Source organism: Lissotriton helveticus, chromosome 6, assembly GCF_964261635.1.
Source record: "Lissotriton helveticus chromosome 6, aLisHel1.1, whole genome shotgun sequence".
NCBI classification, from domain to species: Eukaryota; Metazoa; Chordata; class Amphibia; order Caudata; family Salamandridae; genus Lissotriton; species Lissotriton helveticus.
This window is the reverse complement of record NC_136067.1, coordinates 1,343,823,444-1,343,851,039: the sequence shown is the minus strand read 5'-3', so window position 1 is coordinate 1,343,851,039 and position 27,596 is coordinate 1,343,823,444. Positions and strand designations below refer to the sequence as shown.

The 27,596-nt window shown below is 48.7% G+C and overlaps 1 protein-coding gene across 2 annotated transcripts in view; it reads left to right on the top strand.

Annotated features, from left to right (window-relative positions):
- Positions 1-27,596, top strand: part of TTC13 (tetratricopeptide repeat domain 13) — a 1,212,286-nt gene that overhangs the window by 743,095 nt on the left and 441,595 nt on the right. For both annotated transcript variants that reach the window (XM_078649075.1, XM_078649076.1), the window contains exon 17: positions 26,694-26,778. In XM_078649075.1, coding sequence (XP_078505201.1) covers positions 26,694-26,778 — 85 coding nt within the window. The remainder of the gene's footprint in view (positions 1-26,693; positions 26,779-27,596) is intronic.

The window sequence follows — 27,596 nt, the reverse complement described above, 5'->3', positions numbered from 1 at the left end:
CCTTCTCTTGGATCCCGGCGTTGTGGAGGCGTGTTTGTAGTGTGTGGAGGCAGACCGTGTCGAAGGCAGCTGACAGGTCCAGGAGGATGAGGGCTGCCGTTTCTCCATTGTCCAGCAGGGACTTGATGTCATCAGTGGCGGTGATGAGGGCAGTCTCGGTGCTGTGGTTGCTGCAGAACCCGGACTGGGAAGGGTCCTGGATGTTGTTCTCCTCGAGGTAGCGGGTCAGTTGTTCGTTGACGGTCTTCTCGATGACCTTTGCCGGGAACGGGAGCAGGGAGATGGGCCGGAAGTTCTTGAGGTCCTTGGGGTCCGCCTTGGGTTTCTTGAGTAAGGCGTTGATCTCGGCATGCTTCCAGCTCTCCGGGAAGGTTGCTGTCTCGAAGGAGGTGTTGATGACTTTCTGGAGATGGAGTGCGATGGCTGTGCTGGCTTTGTTGAAGATGTGGTGTGGGCATGGGTCTGACGCTGATCCGGAGTGGATGCTGTTCATGATCTTGATGGTGTCGTCGTCATTGATGTTGGTTCAGGAGAGCAGGCGGTTGGTGCGGATAGTGGTCATGGGGGCGGAGGTCTCAGTGGTTGTCAGGTCGGTCGTGGCATTGAAGCTGTCGTGGATGTCTGCAATCTTGCGGTGGAAGAAGGTGGCCAGTGAGTCGCAAAGGTCTTGCGAGGGTGGGACGTCGTTGGTGTTGGAGATGGGGTTGGAGAGTTCCTTCACGATGTTGAAGAGCTCTTTGCTGTTGTGCGCGTTGTTGTCTAGGTTGTCTTTGAAGGAGGCCCTTTTGGCAGATCTGATGAGGTGATGGTGTCTGCGGGTGGCTTCTTGTGGGCTGTGCGGCTGTCCGGTGTTCGTTTGCGGAGCCAGATCTTCTCCAGCTTTCGGCAGGTTTGCTTGGAGGCCCGGAGGTCTTCAGTGAACCAGCTGACTTTCTTGTTGGTGTGACAGTTGGAGGGTTTCTTGATTGGGGCGAGGGTGTTGGCGCAGTTGTTGATCCACGGCCTGAGGTTGCGGGCGGCGGTGTCCGGGTCAGTGGGGTCGGCGGGTAGGCTCTGGGCAAGGTTAGCTGGTCTTCAGTGACTTTGCTCCAGCAGCGGCGAGGCATCTGTTGGGTGCGGTGGTGCGTGGTGAGTTTCTTGAAGGTGAAGTGGATGCAGTGATGGTTGGTCCAGTAGAGTTCGGTGGTGTGGTTGAAGGAGACGTGGGGGCTTGTGGAGAAGATGGGGTCAAGCATGTGACCGGCGGAGTGGGTGGGTGTTGTAACGAGTTGTCTGAGTTCGAGGTTGGCTAGGTTGTCGCTCAGGATGGTGGAGTTGGTGTCGTTGTTATTTTCGAGGTGTAAGTTCAGGTCCCCGAGTAGGATGTAGTCTGTGGAGGCGAGGGCATGTGTGCTGACGACATCGGCGATGGAGTCACTGAACTGTGGTCGAGGTCCGGAGGGTCTGTAGATCAGGGTTCCTCTAAGGGTGGTGTTGGGGTCGGTGTGGATCTGTAAGTGCAGGTGTTTGGCGGTGCTGAGGGTGTTGGTCGAGACTCTGAGAGTGTTCTGTGGACGATGGCGATTCCTCCTCCTGCTTCGTTGGTCCGGTCCCTGCGGGTGATCTTGTAGCCTTCCGGGACGGCTATGGCTATGTCGGGTGCCGAGGCGGGGTTCAGTCAGGTTTACGCCAGGAAGGCGACTTCTGGGGAGGTTGAGTCGAGTAGGTCCCAGAGTTCAACGGCGTGTTTGCTGGTGGAGCAGATGTTGAGAAGGATGCATCTGAGGTGGTTAGGTTCTTTCCTGGTCGGCAGCATGGTGAGGCGGATGCTTGTGAAGCTGCAGTTCCAGCAGGTGAAAGCTCCGTGGGTGGGCTTCGGGGCAGCCAGGAAGCAGGTGTGTGATCGTCCGGTGTTGAGTACGTGATCGTAGCGGTGTCGAGCGTTGTGTCGTTCGCGGGGTCCAGGGGTTCTGGCGTTGGGCGCGGTCCAGGCGTGGACCGGCTCTGACAAGCTTGCCTTAAGTGTGCCTTTGGCGCAGCAGGGGAGCGCCCGCTGAGCGCGCCCGCTGCCCTGCCTCTATATGAGGGGATGTGGGATGGAGGAGCAGCTGGGATGCGGGAGCGGGCGGCGAATGGGATTGCAGGGGGGGCGTGGCCGCAGCATGGGAAAAACGGGTGGGGGAAGCGGGAGAACTGGGCACAGGAAGGAAGAACAAGTTTAGGCAAGAAAACAAGTACAGGCACAGCGGAATAAAAACAAGTCTGGGCAAGAAAGCAAGTACAGGCACAGAGGAATAAAAACAAGTCTGGGCAAGAAAGCAAGTACAGGCACAGAGGAATAAAAACAAGTCTGGGCAAGAAAGCAAGTTAGGCACAGGGGAAAAATACAAGATTAGGCAAAAACAATGCAGGCAGAGCCGTGCAGCAGCGTGGGGAGCGACCTGCCTGCGAGCAGGGTCAGAGGTTATTACATGAACCAACATTTTACGCCACAGATAAAACCCTCATGATATGGCCAGCATACAAATTTGACGGTCTTTGACACTAAAAGTAGCTTCCAGGAAACTACACCATTTATTAGGGAGGGACAGTATGTTAAACAAACACACATATAAATCAATGCGGCTCTTAATTTTTAATTCCTCTGGATCCATACGCTGCTATTCTCAGCTGTTGGGCTGATCCTGCTCGCACCTAGCACATTTTCACTCTAGCTGCTGTAGTCACACATTTTGGTAAGTCAGCACTGATTACTGCTACCATTTTTCTTTGATAGTGCATTGTTTACACGTGTGGTGTGACTGATAGAGCAGGGCGTGTAAGATAGACAATTTCCTTGTGACTTAGATTTAGAGTGGATACAGATGGTCATGGAGCCGACGCCATAAGGCAATACAGTTTGTGTTTGAGTGTAATTATAAGGTGCTACCATTGGTTTGGTTAGCTTTCACTCTGAGGGTTTCGAGATGAGCGGTGCCGCCTTTCTTAATATGCATAGACTCTATAGATTGGCTTGGCTTGTCTTCCCCTCTCAGAGCTACTTTGAGGGTGCTGGCGAGCTACCATTAGCTCCCGAGCTACTCGTTGGAGACCCCTGTTCTAGACCATATTACAGGCATTGCAATAACTGAAGTTTGTCTGATGAAATCACAGTTTCAATATCTTAATGGTATAAGAAGTCACATGTTACACATGTACCAAATTTGTAGTGATTATAGGTGGGAGACCCCCAAAGTACAGTCAGGCACTTGATGTTGAAATTATTTCACAACATAGCCAAGCATGTTTTTTTCTCTCAGTAACATTTCCTTGCTACCTTATTTATGGCATCTTTGGTGGACTGTCTACACCCATGTTTTTAGGTCGAGTCTAGCGGCAGTGCTCATGCATTGCTCTCTCTGCAAAGCATGCAGTAGTCGAGTATGCTGTGTAAGCCTCGCCTTCTCTCTGACCATATTTTTGATTGCCTGGTATCATTGTCCTTGGTAAATGCTGACTTTCAATTCATTATGCGGTAGGAGTCTGGTGGCAGCTCACTCCCCGCTGGGCGCCGAGCCTTGTTACATTGAAAGCGTGTAAAATCTCTGTGGCACACTTGACAGTTTTGTGATCTTTGCCCTGTGTTCTCGAGTTGTAACTCGATTTTTTAATTACAATTTTAAATCATTGTAGTGACTTTACTGTGTTTTTATTATTCACCCTGTCAATTTGAGCACTCACTCGCACTCACCAGGGACTTGCATCTTCTTCTGGGGGCTGCTCTCGCTCCGTTTGAAACAGCCGGCACCCCAGCCAATCGCGGCTGTGAAGGGCGGGACAGGGGCGGCACCTAACGGAGTCTCGAGCGGTTAGCGCTCTAGACCTCCGCTTCCTGAAGGGTATTTAGGTTGCGAGGAGGCTGGCGCTTTCGCGGTAGGAGTCTGGTGGCAGCTCACTCCCCGCTGGGCGCCGAGCCTTGTTACATTGAAAGCGTGTAAAATCTCTGTGGCACACTTGACAGTTTTGTGATCTTTGCCCTGTGTTCTCGAGTTGTAACTCGATTTTTTAATTACAATTTTAAATCATTGTAGTGACTTTACTGTGTTTTTATTATTCACCCTGTCAATTTGAGCACTCACTCGCACTCACCAGGGACTTGCATCTTCTTCTGGGGGCTGCTCTCGCTCCGTTTGAAACAGCCGGCACCCCAGCCAATCGCGGCTGTGAAGGGCGGGACAGGGGCGGCACCTAACGGAGTCTCGAGCGGTTAGCGCTCTAGACCTCCGCTTCCTGAAGGGTATTTAGGTTGCGAGGAGGCTGGCGCTTTCGCGGTAGGAGTCTGGTGGCAGCTCACTCCCCGCTGGGCGCCGAGCCTTGTTACATTGAAAGCGTGTAAAATCTCTGTGGCACACTTGACAGTTTTGTGATCTTTGCCCTGTGTTCTCGAGTTGTAACTCGATTTTTTAATTACAATTTTAAATCATTGTAGTGACTTTACTGTGTTTTTATTATTCACCCTGTCAATTTGAGCACTCACTCGCACTCACCAGGGACTTGCATCTTCTTCTGGGGGCTGCTCTCGCTCCGTTTGAAACAGCCGGCACCCCAGCCAATCGCGGCTGTGAAGGGCGGGACAGGGGCGGCACCTAACGGAGTCTCGAGCGGTTAGCGCTCTAGACCTCCGCTTCCTGAAGGGTATTTAGCTACTCGTCGGCCCCAGCGCGCAGCGATGGCGCGCAGGGTAGGCGCCTCGGACTGCGCCAAAGACGAGCCTAAGACCAGCCCGTCTGTGCCCGTCCGTGCCAGGCCGGGTCACGGGGCACGAAATACTGAGGCAGGTAGGATCACAGTGGACCAGATACGGGCATTGCGCCCTACTATTATCAATAACTGTTCCATTTTAAAGCCTTCCCTGAAAGGTACTCATGTGTGCCCTCATTGTGCTTTTGCACTTACAAATATTCAACCTTATCCAGAGGTCTTATATAAGCCTAGGCCACCTACTCCAGCCTCTGTTGTAAATTCTCGTACGTTTACTTTTTACACTGTGAATTGTAGATCACTGCCCCAACACAAAGCTGATATTCACCACCTCCTAATGGAAGAAAAACCCTGCGCGATATTTCTAACAGAGACCTGGTTGCACGACGGCTCAGGCCCCGATGTAGCCGCTGCTCTGCCCTCTAACTATGCTATTGTTAGAGCAGACAGAGAAAGACAGGTTGGTGGGGGTATTGCTGTGATCTTCGACAGGGATTTTAATTGTGACTTTGAACCGGTCAATATCCCTGGATGCGAAGCCGCATTTTTTAAAATATCCTTGAACCCTAATTTTATGTTTTCTGGCTTCTTAATTTACCGCCCCCCGGGTAATGGCAGTGTATGGGCTGCAAATTTGGTTAACCTTATTTCCCCGTACTTCCTAAATGCCCAAAATCTGACCATATTGGGGGACTTAAACCTCCATTTTGAGGATAAATCTAATTGCATCGCTTCCAACCTTCTGGAGGATTTTAACACTTTGAATATGTCCCTGAGAAATGAGGTCCCCACGCATAAAGCTGGCCACCTGTTGGATCCCATTATCTCCAATATACAGGAGCTGAAATGGCTAAAAACCGACCCTATTTGTTGGTCGGACCATTTCCTAACGCTTTTTAGTATTACGCTTATACAACCTGAGAAGCTAGGTTCTGCCCGGCCCCCAATTTCCATGAGAAACTGGAAAAAGATAGATATGACCAAATTGCAGAATGCTCTACGGGTATCCCCCCCAGCTTTAGGTGATGATATGGAGATCAATGCGCTGGAAGCCCACACCTGGCTACAAAGTGCAGTGGATATTTGCCTACCCGTTACAAGGTGCAGAGGGAATGTCCATCGGCCCCCGGCTCCTTGGTATACGGAAGAACTGAAGCTGGAAAAAACTAAGTGTAAGGGACTTGAGAGGAAGTGGCGCAAGCACTATGATCCTCAATCTAAGGAACTGTACCGTAGGGCTAGAAACCTCTATCACACGGCCTGTTCCAGAGCTAAGGCATTTTATGTAACGGAGACCATTAATATGGCTGCCAATAAAGCACGGACCCTTTTCAGTACTGTAAAAGACTTAGCCGGAGCAAATTCGGCGGCGGTCGCGCGCCCCCTGACCCCTCAAAAATGCCAAGATCTTGCTACGTATTTTGTGGGAAAGGTCGAAACTATTCTTGCAAACATCAACCCCCCGGTGAGGGAGGACAGGGAAGCCCTTCCTTCAGAAAGCCCACTAGGAAATCGGCTGGATGCCTGGCCTTACATTTCCGCGGGCACCTTAAAACTTTTGGCGACCTCCATCAAATCAGGCTCTCCGTGCGATCCCCTCCCTATTAACATTCTGTGCCAACTGGATGACGGTGCCTTAGGAACTATTGCCGAGACACTTAATGCTTCCATCCGTCTGGCAACTGTTCCGGCATCGTGGAAGCACGCTATGGTCAGCCCTTTGTTGAAGAAGCCATCTGCTGACCCAGAGGTTCTTGCAAACTATCGCCCGATATCTCTGCTGCCTGCTTTCTCAAAAATTTTAGAGAAGCATATCCATGGCGTGCTCTCATCGTACACGGAGAATAACAACTTGCTCCACTATTCCCAGTCGGGCTTCAGGGCAGGCCATTCCACCGAATCTGCCCTCCTGGGAGTCACGGAGAAGATCAGGGGACTTTTGGACGACGGACAAACGGTTGCTCTCGTCCTGCTCGATTTGAGCGCGGCTTTCGACACCATCTCGCACAACAGACTGCTTGCCAGGCTGAGTGGGGATGGTGTCGGAGGGGCCGCATTGGACTGGATTAGATCTTATCTGAGCAACCGGACGTTTCAGATTTCGTCCTCACATGCCCAGTCGGATATTTTTCCGTCATCCCATGGCGTGCCTCAGGGCTCAATTCTAAGCCCACTATTTTTCAATCTTTATCTCCGCCCCCTCGCTGATTTAGCAGAGCGAGTAGGTCTTGAACTCATGACCTATGCGGATGACTCACAGATTATTTTTTCCCTCACCAACGCAGAGCCTTCATCCCCTTCAGCTCTGAAACTTGGTCTTCAGGAGGTCTTCAGCTGGATGTCAACTAACCAGCTGAAGCTCAACGGGGAGAAGACGGAGATTCTTCTCCTGGGAAAAAATCGTGATCTGTGGCAGGAGAGGCACTGGCCGCCATCCCTGGGAGCTTTTCCCAGTCCAGCTACCCAGGTTAGAAATTTAGGGGTGTGCATCGATGATTCTTTATCGATGAAACAACAGGCTAATAAAGTGGCTGGCATTTGTTTCACGATTATTAAATGGTTGCGGAAGATTATCTGGATGCTGCCTGTGGATACCCAGAAGACCGTAGTCAATGCGCTAATAACATCTAGGCTTGACTACGGTAACATTCTATACCTGGGCTCCAACTTAGCTGTAACCAGGCGGTTGCAGCTTGTCCAGAACTCCGCAGCCAGGCTGTTGTGTAAGATCCCTAGGACAGCAAGGATCTCGAGTCACCTTAGAGACCTACACTGGTTGAAAGTTGAGAACCGGGTCCGGTTTAAGGCCTTGACCTACATGTTCAAGATTAGAGCGGGAACCGCACCACGGTATCTGCAGAAACTGGTTAAGCCTCATGTACCTGTACGGAATCTCCGCTCTTTAAATGGAGCAACCTTCACGGTACCCAGATTCAAACTGGCCCGAATGGGAGGTAAATCTTTTTCCCGCCTGGGACCAGTTCTTTGGAACTCCCTTCCTTTAGCCCTGCGCAAAGAGGAGAACTATGCCAGTTTTAAGAAACAAGTTAAAACCTGGCTGTTTAATAAATAACTGTTTAAACAAATAGCGGTCAATGTGTTGTCAGCAGTTGCTTTCTGTGCCTTGTTCTTCTAGCCATGGCGCCGGGAAACCCTTTGTGGGTATCTGTGCGCATTACAAATGCAAAAAATAAATAAATAATAAATAAAATTATGCGACTTGTTAGTCCCTCTTTGTAACCGCCCTATCTCCATTTGTGACCACCCATGACAACTGGATCTTTTACTTGGTTCCGTACATGGTTGGCTTTATCTAGGAGGTGAGCGCTATTTTGTTTATGGCCACTTATGGGAACAATGCCGGGTGATATTTTTTGTTGTATTTGTATCCTGAGTGCGGCGCCCGCTTAAGGAACACCGCGCTCAGTTCATTTATTTATTTATTTATTTTATTTAATATTGAGGTCGGCGTCCACTTCTGGGACACCGCGCTCTGTTAAATAATTTTTTTTAATACTTTGATAGTGAGCGTGGTGCCCGCTTCAGGGACACCGCGCTCTGTTTTTTTTGTTTAAACTGTAAAACTTAGCGCGTTTTCTTGATTTTTTTTTCCTTTAACCTGCTACAAGGACACCGCGCTGAGTGTTAAAGTTTAAAAAAAAAAGATACCGAGCGCCGTGTCCTTCAAGCGGCGCTGCGCTCAGTTTTACAGTTAAATAAGTATTTGCAATGCAATAGGTCTCACATTTACGCAAGTTTAAGGTATTGGCATTGTAAATGGCAATGCCTTTTATTTACATTTTAAAAAACAAAAAACAATTGGCATTGTCATTTACAATGCCAATTGCTTAAACTCTGGTAAATGCGAGAACTATAGCATTGCAAATGCTTGTTCATGAGTGTCTTTATGATTTTTTAAGGGTATGTTCCACGCTGGCTAATTGTTTAGTAGGAGGCGTTCCTTACTCCTTTTTTGGTTTGTAGCATGTGCATCTTTGATTGTGGTTTCCAGTGTCACTCAGTCGTTTAATTTATTGCAGACTGTAAATTAAGCATCAAGGGTAACTTTCATTTTAGAATCTTGTGTGGTGGGTAATACTCTGGTACTGGTCCTGAGGAGGACCCCATCCCATTTACTTTGGGGTTTAAATGTTGACATATCTGTCACAGATGATTTGAAGATCAGAGCGATAAATGTTTCCCTACAGCTCTGACTGCCATAATCTTGTGATTCCGTGCTTGTAATATGTCAATAGTTTTACCTTTGTGCCACTGCATTACTCGTAAATTTCCATCTTGCAGTTTTAATTAATAAATTAAAAATACAATTGTTTCTGGTACATTTGGCCTTCCATTCAATATCCAGCATAGTAAAAAATATTTCTACGAGAACAATGTCTTTGTCAGCGTTCTACCCGGATTACCTTCTTGGATTACTGGGTAGCCTTGTTATGCTTTTGTCGGATCGAATGAACCAACAGACAACCTGGAAGAGATGGCATTCAGCATCAGGCTCGACTTGTGCTGCGGGTTGGAGAAAGTCTGACTGAGTTATTGTACACTTTATATACGATTGGTATACAGCGGGTGTAACAGCAGCTGTTTTCCGTGCATTCAATGGATTTTGGGAATCACCTACACGCAAGAACCCACCCGTTGTAGTGACTGTATTATTGCAAACACGACAGGGACGACTACCACGCGCATCTGTAGCAGCTTACTTTGTTTATCCTAACTCGGGGAACCACTTACGTGAAATCATTCATGCTGATCTACAATCGGACGATGTACTAGGGATTTGGACAATCATTATCCATATCCCACATGGTTTTTAAGTACGATTTGAACGATCGTGGTTTTTAAGATAAGAACATCTGCTACAGAAGCCTTGAAAAAGTCGCGAATGGCGAGGAAACACGTGTCGGCTGTGGCATTGCTGTAAAAAATCTAACTACAGTGGTGAAGATCAATGTGCTGGACAGAGTGTTATTTTTTCCTTTCATGTTCTTTGTATTAAATATTTTTTTTTGACTGGGGATAGTGAGTTATATATTTGTTTGTGCTGTGCTCCGTCACTATTTTGTTTTGTTCAGCATCAGGTATGTCAACTGCTCATATGTGCCAATTTCCCTTTCTCCTATATGCTGGGGTTCATGCTTTTAGCGAACATTGATAACATTGGAATAGCAGAGGTATTTTATGCTATACATCCCCACCATATACCATGCAAGCGACAAAATAATCTCCATATAACTCAAGTGATTTAACATTGCAGACCTTTATTAAAAGACAGAGCCATGTACAGAATGCAAGCCTACAGGATGTGCACTGTGTGTACTACTACATTTGATTGCAAAAGGTTTACTGCCTGCACGCATCCCAAGTACTAAAAACTCAACCTTTGAAAGTGCTACAGTTAGGCACCCTTAGATTCACCCTAATAACCCCTGCAGTTGATGTTTGAGTCTCATTTGGGTGTAAAGAGTATAACCCCCACATGCACTTGAAAAGGCCTGTATCCTTGTGAGTTGTGTCTCAATTGATACACAGATGTGTGCAACTCAGATGTTTCTAAAATGGTCTGAAATATAAGCCTCGCCTGTGAGGTAATTTTGCCTCATCTAAACTGTACATGGGGTGCACAGCAGCAGGCTGTGTTCAGAACATCAGTGATAGAAGAATGGCAAGGCAATAGGCAGTGCAGTACGTGTGTACCAATGATATCCTCACTTATCCCAACCCTTCATCCTAACTTTGTAGTTCATGGTGCAATCACATTTATAACACTTTAGCAAAATATTTTTCACCACTTTCTCTGTTGGCTTCAGCTTTTCCAAACTACTATTTTCATTGTGTATTGCTCTATATTTGCATTTGTCTTTCTGCCTTCCCTCATAATGTTTTGTGTCCCCGCCGCATAGGTCACTAAGCCCAGTGACCCTCCTATCACCCCTGCTATTGGCCTACAAACATTCAGCCCATCGTTTCAAGTTATAGATTTACACTGTTCTCCCAGAGCAACCATATAAAGGCTAGGAAATTAAGTGCAACTTCCTTGGGTAACTTCGCTTTTTGGATCTGTTACATCCTCGAATGACCTAAAGCCAGACTCTCTGTTGCTCTAAAAAGCAGCACAGTAATCAAACAATATAAAGCCGCCTGTCCTAGCTGGGACATCATTAACTCTGACTGTGCTATTAAGATAGAAAACTGCATCTTACATGGTAAGACTTCCCTCTCTCTTTGGTGGACTCACATACTGCAATATGAGGTTTGAAAGAAGTACTGCATGCCCTTGGGTGAAACCATTAACTCAAACTTTAGTGGAGTTTATGAAACTGGGTCTTCTACTGGTAGTAGACAATCACAGTGAGAGTTGAAAAGGAACAGATGGCACACAACACATCCTCCAATAGTTACCAGATCCAAACACAAAGGTACCAGGCACAGTGACATCACAGAACTATAACTTTTGTTCTGTGTTGGCTACAAAAGGCTATGAAATCAGATCCAGTGTTTCTGGCTAAAGAAGCTTCAGCCACGTAATGTATCGTGCTTCGTGATCGGCTTCCTACCCCACCCTGGGTAGATAATACTACCAGAGCGGACTCTACCTCAGCATTCTGAGGGAGTTCTTTGTCTTGGATCCAGATATTAAAACTACCTTAGGAAAAACCTGTGGGAATTCACTTTATTAGTGGGTACCCTAGGTATAGATACCTTTCTAAACCAAAAAGGGGGATGTTTATGGGTTCAATCAATGACCAATGCATCCAATTTATTGCTGACATGTTACTGCTCCTAACTAACGGCCAATTAAATGTCCCTGTCGTGCATCAGGGCAATTAAGATATAGAATCCCTATACAATTGGTGAGCACATCTGCATGCCGTTGAAAAAAGGATTGCCTACCTTCTCTATGCAAAGTTAGTAGTCCTACTGTGTACTGGTGCTTGCAACATGGTCGGGACCAGGGCAAGCACTTCCTGTAGTCTCACATTTGTCAAGGAAAGTGCCTGGCTGGAAATCTAGCCTAAATCTCCTCAGTCTGCCGAAGAGAACCAGGTTGGTGCATGGTGAGGGAGCCAGTGCCTTATTCTTATGACAAGGCTGGATTGGGTGATGAATGGGAGGGGTCTGCAGATCCTTATGGTTAATCACCCTTAGAAGACCCTGAGGACACCTGGTTTGCCAGTAGACTGGACACTACTCCAGATTCTGGCCTGGTCTCTTCCCCTACTTTGGCTATGAAGGAGGGTGCTTCGTTTGCGCTGGTGGTGAGGAGGGCAGCTGAGGTCTTGGACCTTCAATTGCCCTCAGTGGCATTCAAGACAAATGTCATGACAGAGGAGCTTCACCTGGTAGTCGCCCCATCCGAACCACTTCTCCCCTTTAATGAAGCCTTCACCAATGTCCGGCTCGGGGCCTGGCCCAAGCACTGCTCAGGGCTCCTGTGCATAGGACAATTGTCTGCTGCCATTGCCACACCCAAAGGGGCCCATTTTCCTCACCCAGCACCCCACCCCGGAGAGCTTGATGGTCCATGCTTCCATCTCCAAAATCAACCCCAATGCAGTCCCTTCCACCCCTCCGGACAGGGAATCCAGGAAGCTGGATATCTTCGGTAAGAGGATATTCTCTTCTGCCAGCTTACCACTGCAGTTGGTGAACACCACTTGCCTCATGGTCCATTAATCCCATATAGTCTGGAACTTGGTTGCGCAAAGGACAGCAGGGCTACGGGACGGTCATTGAATCTTTCCATGGCCCCTCGCCAACCCCAGTCCACCATCCACCCCTTTCATGGTCACATCTCTACTCTCTCAGCCACCATGGCCAGGATTTTTCCCAACCTTTTCATGGCAAAGGATGCGGTTCCCACAGACCACATGGGACAGGTTGCCATAAGTTGGGCCAGTTCCACCCCCATCATGCAGCCACTGCCTCCAAACCCCTTTAATTACCCTCCAAAATCCATGGCTATTCAGTGTGGCGAACGAAGCACCATCACCTTCACCACTGGATGTCAATAATATCAGGACATTAGGTTTTGCAGCTCGCCCAAAGGGGTTACACCCTCCTCTTTGTGACCACACCTCCACCCATGCCACCTACTTACAACAGGCTGACTAGGACCACCTCTCCTTAGTTTGGCAGGAAGTGTTGGCTCTCTTGGCCAAGGGAGCTACAGAGAGGGTGTCGTCATCAGAAGTAGGTCGTGGTTGCTAGTTCTACTACTTTCTGGTGCCAAAGAAGTACGGAGGCCTCAGTCCTATACCAGACCTTCATCTTCTCAAGCTCTTCTCCAAGGAAATATTCAAAATGCTCAAGCTCGGTCTGCCTTGGACCCAGGATACTGGATGGTAACATTCGACGTGCTAGCTGCATATTTCTGTCCTGCCTACCAATAGGCATTACCTCCTACTCACGGTAGGCCAAGAGCACTTTCAGCAACGATGACCAACGATTCCTATTAAACACCCAGGTCTGCTGATAACGTGAGAAGGTAGGCGTCCGAGCCGGTTAAAGAGACTTCCCAGTTTTCACTTCACGGTGGACTTCGGGAAGTCTCTTTATCCGGCTCGGACGCGTACCTTCTCACGTTATCAGCAGACCTGGGTGTTTAATAGGAATCGTTGGTCCTTGTGGTATGGTGGGAGTTGCTTGGCTCGTCGGAGGGTCCCGATTATGCCTCTGACCCCCGTGGAATTATCGAGACAGCACCCTGGACTTTGACTGCTCCTCCTGCTTTCTATTCTTAATTTATACGTGGTTGATGTCGAGTTCCTATCTTTGAGAGTTTTGCTCCAGGGCTCCTCCCTAGAACTTCAGGAGTACATTTATTATATTGAACCCGGGCAGGCTGTACCTACCCCCAAAACTGTGTGTTTTTCGCTTTGTTCTGCTTCAAGAAACAGCCCTTACATAATTGGTATCTTCTTATTAAAGATTGAACTTTTGGAAATCGAAGAATTCCACACCCTGAAGAAATTGTATACATTACATGGTGATCTTTGCGCCCTGACGAAGGAACTTTGGAATATTGTCCTTTCCGAAACGGGCATCGGCGCTGTTTTTGCCTGTATAATTTTTTTCTTGTGTCCTTACTTGTAGCTTGGTTTGTTATTAATGTATTGTTCCTTTTTGTTTGTGTATGACATTGTGGTTGTTTGAGATGATGCCTGGAAGTATGAGTATGATTGGGGGCTGTATGATGTTTATTTAATTGATCTACTGTATATATTCATGTATATATTTTTGATGAAGTAACCTTAACTCATGGATTGCGAAGAATAAAATCATATATGTTTTTCTAAAGAAATTCAGTTGTGTGGGACTTTGATGTGGTATATAAAGTAATGGATGTACTACCTACAGATGTATAATGTTCTAGGAGAGGTTTATTGTGTTTTTGATAACAACTGATGAACAGCCATTGCAGTTGGCGAAGGGGGGCGGAAACTGATAGGCACGCCCAACAGCTCTAAAATTTGACGTGCTGCAGCATTTTGAATAATCTGCAAGCAGTGCAGCAGTTAAAATGCCGGGCCTAGGCACAGACAGTTCGCATAATCCAATTTGGATGTCACTAGAGCATGAACAATGGTTTTAGGATTAGTTTGCGGCACTAGATTTTCCTGAGTGATTTCAGAGTTAGAAAGTAGATGGCAGACACAGCCTCAACCTGTGGTTCAAAGGACAGATTAGAATCGAATTTAAAACCAAGGTTTCTTACACATAAAGAGGGCGGGGGGGGGGGGTCCAAGCTCCGATGGCCACCAGTTGTGAGAATTTAGGTGGATGCTGGAGTCGAAGAAAAAAGATTTTAGTTTTGTCAGACTTCAGTTTAGGGCAATTATCGTTCATCCAGCCCCAGACTGCCTTCAGACATTGCTTGAAGGCGTATAAATCCTCTACCGCATTATTCTGAAAGGTCAGCATCAACAGGGTATTGTCAGCATAGGAAATTACACGTATACCCCAAGCTTCCACCAGGCTGGCAAGGGGTGTAGCTGGACATTAAAAAGGGTCAGACTTAAGGCCGAGCCCTGGTGTACTCCACAGTCAAGAGGTTTAAAGATTGATGGAAATGGGGTAAGTAAAACTGCCTGTACCCTGCCTTCTAAGTGGGATTCAAGCCAACACTTGGCCTTGGGTTCAAACAGTCCACAGCTGTTAAGAAGGATCGAATATGAAACAGTGTTGAGTGTCGGAAGACAGATCGACTAACACTACTATAGCCTTGGCATCTTGATCGATATTATCTTAAATAAATCCAGTCATTTCCAGTAGAGCGGATTCTGTGTTGTAGCCCGCACAAAAGCCTGATTGTTTATTATGAAGGACGTAGATTCCTGATACTGGGAGAGTTGACGGTTAACCACCTTCTCTAACATTTTGGCTATAGCCTAAAGAAGCAAACTAAGCCTGAAGTTGCTCAGCACCATAGGATCCCATTGGGCTTCTTCAGAAGAGGAAGCAATAAAGCCTGCTTCCAACTTTCGGCACAACCACAGCGTCCTAGGAGGAGATCATCAGCTTGTGCAACAAGGGAACCACAAGAGGGGTGGCCATTTTCAGAATATCAAGAGGACCTGGATCAAGTGGCGAGCCGGACTTAGCAAAGAGATAGATTCAAAGTAAGACAGTAGAGGGCTAGAGGACAGCGTATTCTCCAGAATCAGTATCAGCAGTGTCTGGGCAGGAAATTGATCAGAAATCAATTAGATTTTATTGAAGACATTAGAAAGGTCTGCACATAGGCTGGCTGACAGAGTCAGGCCACTGTGAGAATACCTGGGGGACAAAGAAGAAATAACCTCTTAAAAAGTTCTCGAGGTTTTTTGGAAGCCGTTGAAATCGAGGAGGAGATCTTACTCCTCATCAGCCCGACGAGAAGCTTTATGGAAATTCGACAAGGCTCTCTTATAAGTAGCTTTTGTCTCATACTCTCTACACCAACTCCACTCAAGACGTTTACAAATGCGCCTTTTCAGCTCTTAAAATAGGTGAGAATCAGGGTGCCGATGGCCTAGCTCTCCTCAATGTTACCTTTTTTAAGGGGGGCGATGAGGTGAAGGACAAAGGAAAGCCGGTTGTTGGCTTTAGAAAAATCAGAGTCCATCGAACCCGACAGCTCCAGTCGAGAACATAAGAGTCTCAGATAATTGGGACCCTGAAATATGGTGCCAGAAAAGAGAAACTTTCAGCAAAGTAGGCTGCTGGTGCAAGGACCGATTGGTAATAATCTTAAAAGGCATCAAATAATGATCAGACCATGTAAGCTTGAGTGTGGGATTTGTATGGATAGTCAAAGAATGTGACAAATTTAGATCTAAAATGTGGAGGAGGATGATGTCATTGAAGTGCTATCTCAACTACTTCCATCGCCAAAGAGATTTACGCAACGTAGTGCTTCTTCAGTGCCTTCTTGGGTCTCTTGACTTCCGGGTTTACATGAGCACACAGGTTTAGCAACTTGTGAATGTTGAGTTTCCTTGGCAACGCTATGCTAAGAATGTTACGGAGTCTTGCTGGACTCTAAATTCCCCTCTCAGCACCCATGAGTCTTGTCAACGCTAATTAACAGACTTCAAGTAGTCCTAAACGATGCCGCCAGGCTCATTTTTAATCTCCCGAGGAGAGCGCATGCCTCCCCATTACTAAAGAGTCTACACTGGCTGCCAATCGGGCAGAGGTCCACCTTTAAAAGCCTCTGTATAGCCCATAAAGCCATCTATGGGCAAGCCCCGGCCTACATTAAGGAACGGATTGAGATATATAGACCGGAAACAAACCTTAGGTCTTCAGACGCCCAACTCCTTGTTTGCCCACGTTTCAAACTGGCTACAATGGGAGGGAGATCTTTTTCGGTCGTACTACCGAACCTATGGAATGCCCTGCCTGAGGCACTCCGTAAGGAGGGTAACCTGCTCCGTTTCAGGAAAGCCCTGAAAACCAACCTTTTCAGAACAGCACACAGCCTAGCGTAAATCCTGCCCCTTCCCTCTACCCTCTCTCAGTACCTCGGTCGTTATGTCTTGTGGTCAAAAGCGCCCTGAGACCTGCAGGTGATTTGGCGCTATATAAACCCGCTATAACAAATAACAAAATAACAAATAACAAATAACTTTGTCATCAGACGGAGGCGCAACTAGAGTCAAAGTCCGGGGGGGGGGGGGGCGCTAAGAAACATTTTCGGGGGGGGGGGGGGATGCTGATCTTCAACCAAAAGGCGGAGTGGAGCTGCAGGGGCGGGACATCAAAGCCTCATTAACAAGCAAAAGGTCTTTAAAAGACATGTGAAGTACTCGGGTGCGGCTGTGTGTGTGCCCGGGAAGCTGGATCATCCCGGGCTGACACACACGATGGGGGGGGCTGAAGCCCTTTGAGTCCAATGGGCGTTGCGTGCCTGCATCCAGAGATACCAGGGGTTGTAAAAGAACTTGTACATCTTCGTGCTGGCGTACGTTAGAGCGGCGTGCGTCAGACTGGGACGACCCGAATTATATACATCTCCTGAGGGAATTAAGAAAGAGGATTTGGGTGGATTAAACACAATTTCCGGATTCTGTTGGAGGCGGAAAGGGAGGAGATGGAGCTTAGAAAACCAGGTGCGAGAAGCATTTATCTTTTACAGACTTCCCCACTTATTGAACCTTATCTTAAAATCGTCACCAAGCCGTTTCATCGCTTTTTGTTGATTAGATTTAGGTTTAATATAATCCATCTCACTTTGGGTACATTCCCGCAATGGGGGAAACCAGAGGATACCGCACCATGCTCCTGCGACAGCTTCTCTACACAAGATACACTCCATCTCATTGTTTTGTGAGCACTTTTCCAAGGCGCGTAAACAATTTCTAAACCCTATATTAAGAGAAGCTGGATTCGTTTAAGTAAGGCCTGCGCTCTTACATTTGCAAATGCTGAGTAGTGTGCGTGTCCTCTTCAGTGTAGCAAGCTTTTTGGTGGCCGCAGCCAGGGTAAATAATAAAAGGCTTATTTGCTTGTAATAGCCTAGTAGGTTGCAGAGGGGGCTTATGGGTTTTTAAACTCAAAGGACTTTAAAGATGCATTTTTGTAAATATGCTACTCTTAACTTTTAATATGAGCAATTTTTTTTTTTATATATTTGCCTTTTGACGCTCAATCAAAGTATTGTAAATATTGTACATATATGACCGATAACAATCGAAGGCCTATTTATTTATTGTCTCTTTTATGATTTTAATTAATCGAAATATAGATTTTTGACTGACTGACATCTTCGTGCTTGGTCTGCTGGAGAACATGAGACGTTCTTTCGTATATATTTTTCCCCTTTCTGCAGTTTTCAGCAACGATTTCACCAGTGCGGCACATCCCGCAATAAACAGACCAAGCAGATGTTAAAGTGTAAAACGCCATTTATTAGGACCAGGCTGCACAACTAAACAATAACCAATAACATTAACATTAATAACAGCAAACCCCCATATCAACTCTTCCTTGATTCACTCTCTTCACCCACTCCGACTCATGCCTCCAACCACTCCATGCCCCTTCCGTACCTCATCCATATCCACAAATCACCTTGCATCCTACCCCGATATCCTCTGGCATTCCAGTCATGCCTCCAGCTCCCCACCTCATTCAATCTCCCCCCCCCCCGAGGGATGGGTGCGCCCACTCTTGAGCCCCCTACCCCTACAAAGAATCGCCAACCAGGGAACCCCCCCTGTAGGGCAGTTACCTGCCCCACCCCCCTTTATGGACCCGCACAGTGCATCTTTCAAACACACCTCACTCACACCGTTCTGCAACACCAAATCGCCTCATTCCACAGCTTACTGACCACATCCCTCATCTCCATCATATAATACGCATTCCCCAAACGTGAAAGATGCACTCCGTCGTCCCTGAACAGTAAGGGTTCCTCCAGTCGTAGTCCCGCGTGAGAGATAACCTTAATGTCCTTCTCCCCACAAAACAGTCTCATTGCTCTGTTGAGCTTCCTCCGGCCTTTTCAATAGCCCAGTGTTTCATCGCACCCCTCCATAATTTCCTGGGGACAAACTCAGTCCAGGCAATGCATGTCCCTGCAAGCCTGGTTTTTAGCACCTCCCAAGTCCCTTTGCATCAGCTGCAAGAGCACCAAACCGGACAGCTGGACCAAATCATTCTCCTCCAAGTGTATTATCAGTAAGTCCGGGCATCCTTTTTGGGGAACCATCTTTGCAAGCAAAGGCAATAGTGCACCCCATCGCATCCCCCCTTTTCCCCACCAGTTCACCTAATGCTGTTGTCCTTTGAGTGCCAGGTTACGGCCGTTCACCTGTTGCTCCACGTACTTGGACGGCCAGTGCACGAAGGAATGCCCCACGATCCAGGTGACCGTCTTGGCCCCCGGTCCACCCACGCAACCTACAAAAGAGAAATACGTTAGAACAATCCTAATGCAACACAAAAACTTCCAACTGCTTTTCCCGTACGCACATACTCCTCACTTCCGCACATACTGCTCACAGCACCTAGACTTCCACCTCCCAATCTGCCGAATCCTATCCCAAGACCACCCCAAGCGGGCTGCAGCTGTCGCAGCCCCAATGCGGAAGGAGCGAGTCCCAAAACCAGCCGGCTCCAGTCCCAGATTCCGCAAAGCCATACGCAACACAGCCTACATCTGGCCAGACGTCGCCCTTGACCCAGACCTGATACATAATATTTCACCAGACCCGCCCTGTGAGGCCGCCAAAAACATCCTCCATTCGGTCACCGGACACACACCCTCACCTCCCATCTCACACAGCCAGACCCACTTGCCCCGGCCCAACTGATCCGTCTTTGAACGCCCCAACCAAATCCCCAGACACACGCCGTCCAAACGGATCTCATCATACCTCCTGCCACCAATCGACCGCGTGCCTGACAATTCAGACACCTGAAAAGCCCCAAAGAACATCCAAACCATGCACAACCGAAAAATTCGTACCTCAAAAGAGTCATAACAACACTCCGGCAAAACCCCAACCAGCCAAACCAACAACTCAAACGTAACTGCCTCACGTAACATCCCTCCTCCCCATTGTCTCTCCCTACCCCAACCTCTGAGCTTCCTACTTAAAATCACATCCTTTGTAGGATCAAACCCTGAAAACAGGCTACAATAAAAAGACACTCCTGCCAGTTTTCCAGATATAGTCGCAGCTGTCAATCCCTGGTCAATGCAACGTAACACAAACCGCCGGACACCCTGCTCCACTGCTGCGCGGTCCCCCAGAACAGAATCCTCATGCCAACCCATAAATGAGCCAAACTCCGCCCAGGCCAGTTGGTATGTCCTTCTTGTGGTATCAGCAATAGAATGTTCAACCAGGCTTATCGCTCTCACTCCCCCAAGGTCCAGATGCCGTCCGACAGCTCGATCCCGCTCCTGGTGCCAGACGCCGTAACCGCTGCCACTGCGAACGAGACAAAGCATCCGCAATGCCATTATTCGCTCCAGGGACATGCTTGGCTCTAAAAACTACATTCAATCGCAAGCATTTCAGCATAAAACTCCTCAGCAATCTCAGCACTCCCAGATCCCTGGTCCTCTGGCGGTTAACCAGCTCCACCACAGTCATGTTATCGACATGGAAAAGCACTGATCTGTTCTGAAACTCCGGACCCCACACCTCCAGCGCCACCAGCAAAGGAAAGAATTCCAGAAACGCAATGCTCCTCCCTTGTTTCAACCAATGAGCCGTCCAGCTCTCCGCGCACCCCAGAAAAGCCCAAAGCCAGCTGTCCCTGCCGCATCAGAGTAAATTTGACATTGCCAAACCGCCCTCTCCTCATCAAAGTCCAGAGACACCCCGTTGAAATCCGTCAAAAAAGTCAGCCAAGTCCTCAATGAAGATCCCGACCCTGTGGTGTGGAAGCACTGCCCCCGACAAGGCCATGCCGAGCCGCCGGCAGAACATCCGTCCCGCCCTGACTACTTTGCACGCGAAATTCAGGAAATGGCCTAACGGCTAAGGCGCTCGACCTCGGACCTGGGGAACTTGGTTCGAGTCTCGGTAACGACGCCAAAAACCCCCTGTGATTCTGGGCAAATCACTTAATCTCCCCGTGCCTAAAAAATGAAAGTGTGTCCTCATGTAACGTAACTGGTGCTATGTAAAGCGCTCTGATAACTGATTCGGTTCGGTTCAAGTTCGCGCTATATAAAACTCTCTCTAACCCAGCAGCTGTTGCACTGGCCTCAAAGCAATCCTCTTCTCCCCGATCGCCCACAACAGGCACTCCTGAATTTCCATCACCTTAGCCGCGGGAAGCCGGGCCAGCCAGTGAATGGAATCAAGTTCGATCCCAAGGAACGTCCGACTGCAACTGGGGCCAGCTGTCTTTTCAGGGGCAAGGGGAACACCAAAGTGCATTGACATTTCCTGGAAATGTGACAGAGCCATGCCACAGTCCCCAGAGTGTGTTTTCCCCAAGAAAAGTAAATCATCCAAATAGTGAGTGACGTCTCGATGCCCACTGCAACGCGTGAAGGCCCATTGCAACAAGGTGCTGAAAAGTTCGAACAGTGCGCAGGAAATAGCACACCCCATGGGCAAAAACTTGTCCACGTAGATGACACCCCCGAATTGCATCCCCAGGAGCGAGAAATTCGCTGGGTGTATCGGCAGCAGGCGGAATGCTGACTTGATATCGCATTTCGCCAGTTCTGCCCCCGGCCCACACACCCTCACTAGGCGGATCGCATCATCCAGGGAAGCATAAAGCACCCTTGAATCCTACTCGACAATGAAATCGTTCAAGGATTGACCTTCAGACCATGAGAGATGGTGTATCATCCGAAACTCACCCTATTCCTTCTTGGGCACTACCCCCAGCGGAGAAATGATTAGGTCATCCGTCGGCCAGTCACTAAACGGGCCAGCTATTCTCCTTTCCTCCACTTCCTTCTTCAATTTGGCAGCAACCACTCCTCGCAACTCTTTTGACGACTTTAAATTCTCTGTCCACCTCCTCTCTCTGGGACCTTGATAGCCCACCCTAAAGCCTGTCCCCTACCCTTCGCGTTCCGCCACTGCTTTGAGGGGGGGACCAGGGTAAGACACTGTGTAAGGGCATGTTTTCCTCCGCACTCGGAGCACTTGTGCTTAAATTTAGATGGGTAGTGCGAGCAATAACCTCTGTTGTAGCTCCAACAGGCCCCGGTGTTGTAACTGCACGGCTTTGCGGCTTGACCGGTGATAACAGCACCTGCGGCAGCCCCTCCCCCTGCCCCACTGTGGGTGGGATGCGGCAGAAAGGATGATAAGCCATGGATAACCCGCTAGCAGTATGTGTAGATGCCGACGAGTGTGTGGATGCGTCCACTGCATCCACAATTCCTGGTCCACCGCACCCCAATGCTTGTCAGGATTAGCACTAACCCTAGCCCTGAACTCCTCATCGTAGCTCAGCCAGGCGAACCCACCGAACTGCATTTGTGCCTTCCTTATTATGTCCATGTACTTCAATAAAGTTATGGCCCTGTCTAGGTGCTTCTCGCCGTAAATACTAGCATAGATGAGAAACGCCAACATCCAATTTTCCATTGTCACTGGTACCCTGGGCCGCCTGGTCAACTCCCACTCCTCCCCTTTGGAACCCTCCTTCGCCTGCACCTCCCTGTGCAACAGCTTGAACACGTCTACATACTTGTGTTTCCAAATCCTACCCTTAATCTTATCTGACAGGTGAGACCCCAGGGACATAGCCAGCCCCATGTAGGGGAGCTTCTTCTGATGCTTGTCATCCGCCTTGTCCCCCTGCTCATCCTTCCCATCCACTTTGTCAGTCTGGACCCCAGATGTAGAAACAGACTTACCATCCACCTGTTTGTCCCCCAGAGGCAACCCCCCCTTTTGTGCCCCCCCCCTGAATCCCGGACAGACTCATCACCGACACCTACCGACATACACGCCTTCTTCTTACTCCCTTTTGGGCCCCCCATCCCAGGCCGCCCACCAAGACCCCTCACCTGATAACGATGAGTGCAGCTCCCTAGGCCGTCCTCTGGGGTAGAATCCTTGTCCGCCTCCGCCTTCTCCTTGCCTTTAGATGTCTTAGGAACCTGTAAAACACCACGGCCACTGTTGTCCTTCACCCCCCCTCCCCGTCCTGTCACCGTCATCCCTCACCTCCCCGTTCTCAAGCTCTTCAGTCTCATCCTCATAATCCAACTCCACCACCGGATCCACATCCACAGGCGTCCACAACACCTCTTTCACCGCCCTCTTCACGCCCTTGCTCTTCACCGCACTCGCACCCCGTCCCTCAGACACACCCGCCGCCGTTGCCCGCTCCCGCGCTGGAGGGATGGCCGCCGCGGACTGCCCTGCTGCTTCAAGCCGGCGTCCTGGGGCCGTCTTGCACCCCGCCGGGCCACTCCGAACTCTGCCGACATCTGCCGACTTGGTGCCTCCCCTACCCCCCAGGTCGCTCCAACCTGAGTGGGCCCCGGCACCATCCGGTCTCAAAGCCGTCCTGTCCGTCCCTGACTGAAACTGCTGCTTCTTGCCCTGCACCGCGCCACCTATCCTGTTCCTAGACGCCCTGGCCTCCTCCTCTTGCTCTGCCCACCTCTCCTCCTCCGAAGTGGGAGTAGGGGGCCCCTCAACCTCATTCTCCCAAACTGCACCCACCCTGGCCAAATTTTGCTCTGCCCACCGCGCCTCATTAAGCTGCACCAGGAGCCTCTGCTCTCTGATCCTGTCCTCCCACGCCAACGCCTCCCAACTCGGGAAGGGGCGGGCAGTAGTCCTGTATACCCACTTCAGGCGGGAATAGCCATGCCCAGGCCCCTATAGCCATGGGGGCCTCCTCTTCTACCATCCTTGCTGAAACTTGGGCCTGCGGGGTTGCCCCCCCCACCCACTTTAGGGGCCGGGGTGCCCACCCGGGAGCCTGTAGAGAGGTCAATAGGAGCATCCTCCCACTGCCCCAAAGCAGCCTGATCCTCCTCTACCAGTGCCTGATTCGACATGGGGGGCTATGTGCATGGGCCCCTCGCCCCCTCAACCTCCACACCCCTCCCTGAAAACATATGTGTCGCAGTGGCGCACGCGCACCACTCGCGGGTGTGTTTTAAAAAAAAAAAGAATTCTTTACCGTACATTCTGTCTCCAGGCGCTCCTTCGAGACAAGTAAATACACCCTCATTGTGTACATAGTTGGCGTACACTCCTGGCAGCATTGGAAAGCAGTCACGGATAGTGAATTGGGTCTAATTTTGGAATGCGTTCGCTCCTTTGACCCGCTGTTTTGTATTTAAGTTCGCTTAGGTATCCCCTTGACTTCAGGAGGCGTTCTAGAATCCTTATCTTGCATGCCATGATACTGGTAACAATAGTTTGAGGAAAAGATTTTTCAAATACGTATTTCTCCCAGAACAATGCATTCACTGAATATTTCATTACGCTACTACTGTGTGCAGTTTTATATTAATTATTTAATACCATAGCGGCTCGAAAGTGCTCACCCTATACACTTTAATCAACTATCTTATATACAAGCTTTTTTTTTTTATTGGGCGAGTGAACGGAAACAGGGCCCGGACCGAGCCAGCTCGGCCTCGGGCAGAATTGCGAGCCTCGTCGAAGTGTCTTGGCCTGAAATGCCAGCCGAACTCCCGCCTTTGCAGTCCGCTGTCGCTGCTCGTCTTGGTGCCATGAATTCGGCCATGTTCAGAATTGCTGCCTCGTCGAAGTGTCTTGGCCTGAAATGCCAGCCGAATTCCCGCCTTTGCTGGCCACTGTCGCTGCTCATCAAACACTCACACCCAGTCAACAGATCTGGGTTTAATCCATCACCGTTCTTTAGCCCACACTGCCACTTGCTTGAATCCATTGGCAAAGTGAGCAAGGGACTCACGTCTGAGCATACCCTGCCAACTTATGGCGGCCAGATCTGTTGACTGGGTGTGAGTGTTTGTCAGATCTGTTGACTGGGTGCGAGTGTTTGATTGGTTCAGATGCTCCGTCCATCACCACCCCCTTTTGTACCGCTTTGTTCGCCATAGGTTGGCAGGGTATGCTCAGACGTGAGTCCCTTGCTCACTTTGACACTGGATTCAAGCAAGCCTGGCTGAACACGGCTGAAATGCCAGAAACCGGTCCCATGAAGCTTGTTTCCGGTCCAGGGAAGGCATGGCTTGGCAGTTCGGGCTGGACTGTTCCCATGAGGTACAGGGTCAGACTGATTTGCATATGGCCATGTCTGAACTGGGGTGGCAGAGTGGGCTAAAGAACGGTGATGGATTAAACCCAGATCTGTTGACTGGGGGTGAGTGTTTGATTGGTTCAGATGCTCCGTCCATCACCACCCCCTTTTGTACCGCTTTGTTCGCCATAAGTTGGCAGGGTATGCTCAGACGTGAGTCCCTTGCTCACTTTGCCACTGGATTCAAGCAAGCCTGGCTGAAGACGGCTGAAATGCCAGAAACAGGTCCCAGGAAGCTTGTTTCCGGTCCAGGGAAGGCATGGCTTGGCAGTTCGGGCTGGACTGTTCCCATGAGGCACAGGGTCAGACTGATTTGCATACGGCCATGTCTGAACCAGGGTGGCAGAGTGGGCTAAAGAACGTGATGGATTAAACCCAGATCTGTTGACTGGGTGTGAGTGTTTGATTGGTTCAGATGCTCCGTCCATCACCACCCCCTTTTGTACCGCTTAATTCTTGTGGATGTCTGAAGTCTGATGCCTGTGGATGTCTGATGCCTGATCTCTGATGCTTGTAGATGCCTGATGCTTGTGGATGCCTGATGTCTGATGCTTGTGGATGTCTGATGTCTGATGCCTGATGTATGATGATTGATGTCTGATGCCTGATGTATGATGATTGATGCCTGATGATTGTGGATATCTGATGCCTGATGCTTGTGGATGTCTGATGTCTGTAGATGTCTGATGCCTGATGTCTAATGCTTGTGGATGTCTGATGCCTGATGTCTGATGCCTTATGCTTGTAGATGCCTGATGTCTGATGCCTGATGTCTGATTCCTGATGTATGATGATTGATGTCTGATGCCTGATGATTGTGGATATCTATTGCCTGAGGCTTGTGGATGTCTGATGCCTGACGTCTAATGCTTTTGGGTGTCTGATGGCTGATGCCTTATGCTTGTGGATGCCTGATGTCTGATGCTTGTGGATGGCTGATGCCTGATACTTCTGGATGTCTGATGCCTGATGTCTGATGCTTGTGGATGTCTGATGCCTGATGTCTGATGCCTGATGATTGTGAATGTGTGATGTCTGATGTCTAATGCCTTTGGATGTCTGATGTTTGTGGATGTCTGATGCCTGATGTCTGATGCTTGTGGATGCCTGATGTCTGATGCTTGTGGATGTCTGATGCCTGATGTCTGATGCTTGTGGATGTCTGATGCCTGATGTCTGATGCTTGTGGATGTCTGATGCCTGATGCTTGTGGATGTCCGATGCCTGATGCTTGTTTTATTTGCCTATGGAGACGTTTTTCTCCTGGAACAGTACACATGACTTTGTGGAAAAGCCCCCATGTGCAGGCTGCCTGCCCTTTACTGAATCGCAAAATGATCCACCATGGTGCCTGCTGGCCTAGCTATTGTGAATGGTTGCCTTTCATCTACCTTCCTTGTTCTAAATATAGAAACCAATTCTGGTTAACAGCAAGGCAACCACCCAATTGGCTGAAGCAGCAGGCTATTTCATCCATTCAGCCAATCTGTTTGGCTGCTTTTTGTTCAATCAGAATCTGTTTGTGTTTAGACCGTTCTGATTGAAAGGAGTATCTACATTTCATAAATCAATACTAAGAAATCGTGTTAATGTATTTTTGATATTAATATATTGAACGTTTGTGGTTGAGGAACATTATTCGTGGACACGACTGTAATGAACAAAATCATGACGTTCAGTTTTCTATACGTAAACAGTAAAATGTATTATTTTATGTTTTTTCACAATTTCAGTGCCAACAACCCAAAAGGCCTTTTAGAAGTTCGAGAAGCTCTTGCAAAAGTCCACAAAGTGGAAGATCTCCTCCCAATAATGAAGGTAACATTGCATATGTTTGTTATCTCCCTCTGGTGTAAAGGAGTTCATAATTACATGTATGTATTTGTATATAATTATACATTTCCCCCTCAAAAAACTTACTGAAAAGTGTTGTGGTTACAATACAAAACCTAAAAACCACTGATATAACATTGATGGCATTAGTGTTATCATCACTGATGACGTCTCAGTAGCATCATTGATGACAACTCTGATGCCAGTGGCAGTCTGCTCAGAACGGTGGTGGTGGGGTGGGAGGCAGATAAGAGGGTGTAAAAATAGAAATAGAAAAATTAACTTCCCTCCTCCATCGTCATCTCTCCTGGCTGGAACAGGAAGCACCCAGGCTCCCCTAAGCCAATCACAGTGCTGCAATGCAGTGTTGTGATTGGTCTGAGCTCTGTGGTTTGGCGCTGAGGCAGGGACTGGGAGTCTGGGAATGTTCTCCGCTCAGGCTGTAATGCAGCCTGGGTGGAGAACATGCAAAGTGTGCATGACGGTTTGGCTGGCCAAACATTCATGCGCACTTACATAGTGCCCACCACTCCTCCCCCTGCTCTGAGGGCAAAGCAGCCCGCCCTGCTCAGCCGCTGCAGCAGGAAAAAATAAATGATAATAACAAGTCATTATCATTTTATTTTTCCTTTATTCACACTGTTGAAAAGCAGTGGGGCGACGCTCCTCCACCTTAGTGGAGGAGCCGCCACGGGTCATCAGCATGGTACCTGAACTCTTTACTATTTTCAGAGGCCTTTTCCGCAAGCCAGTTATGCGCAGCCTCTGGCGGTACTCAGAAACCTCTGAGCTCAGGCCTGCAT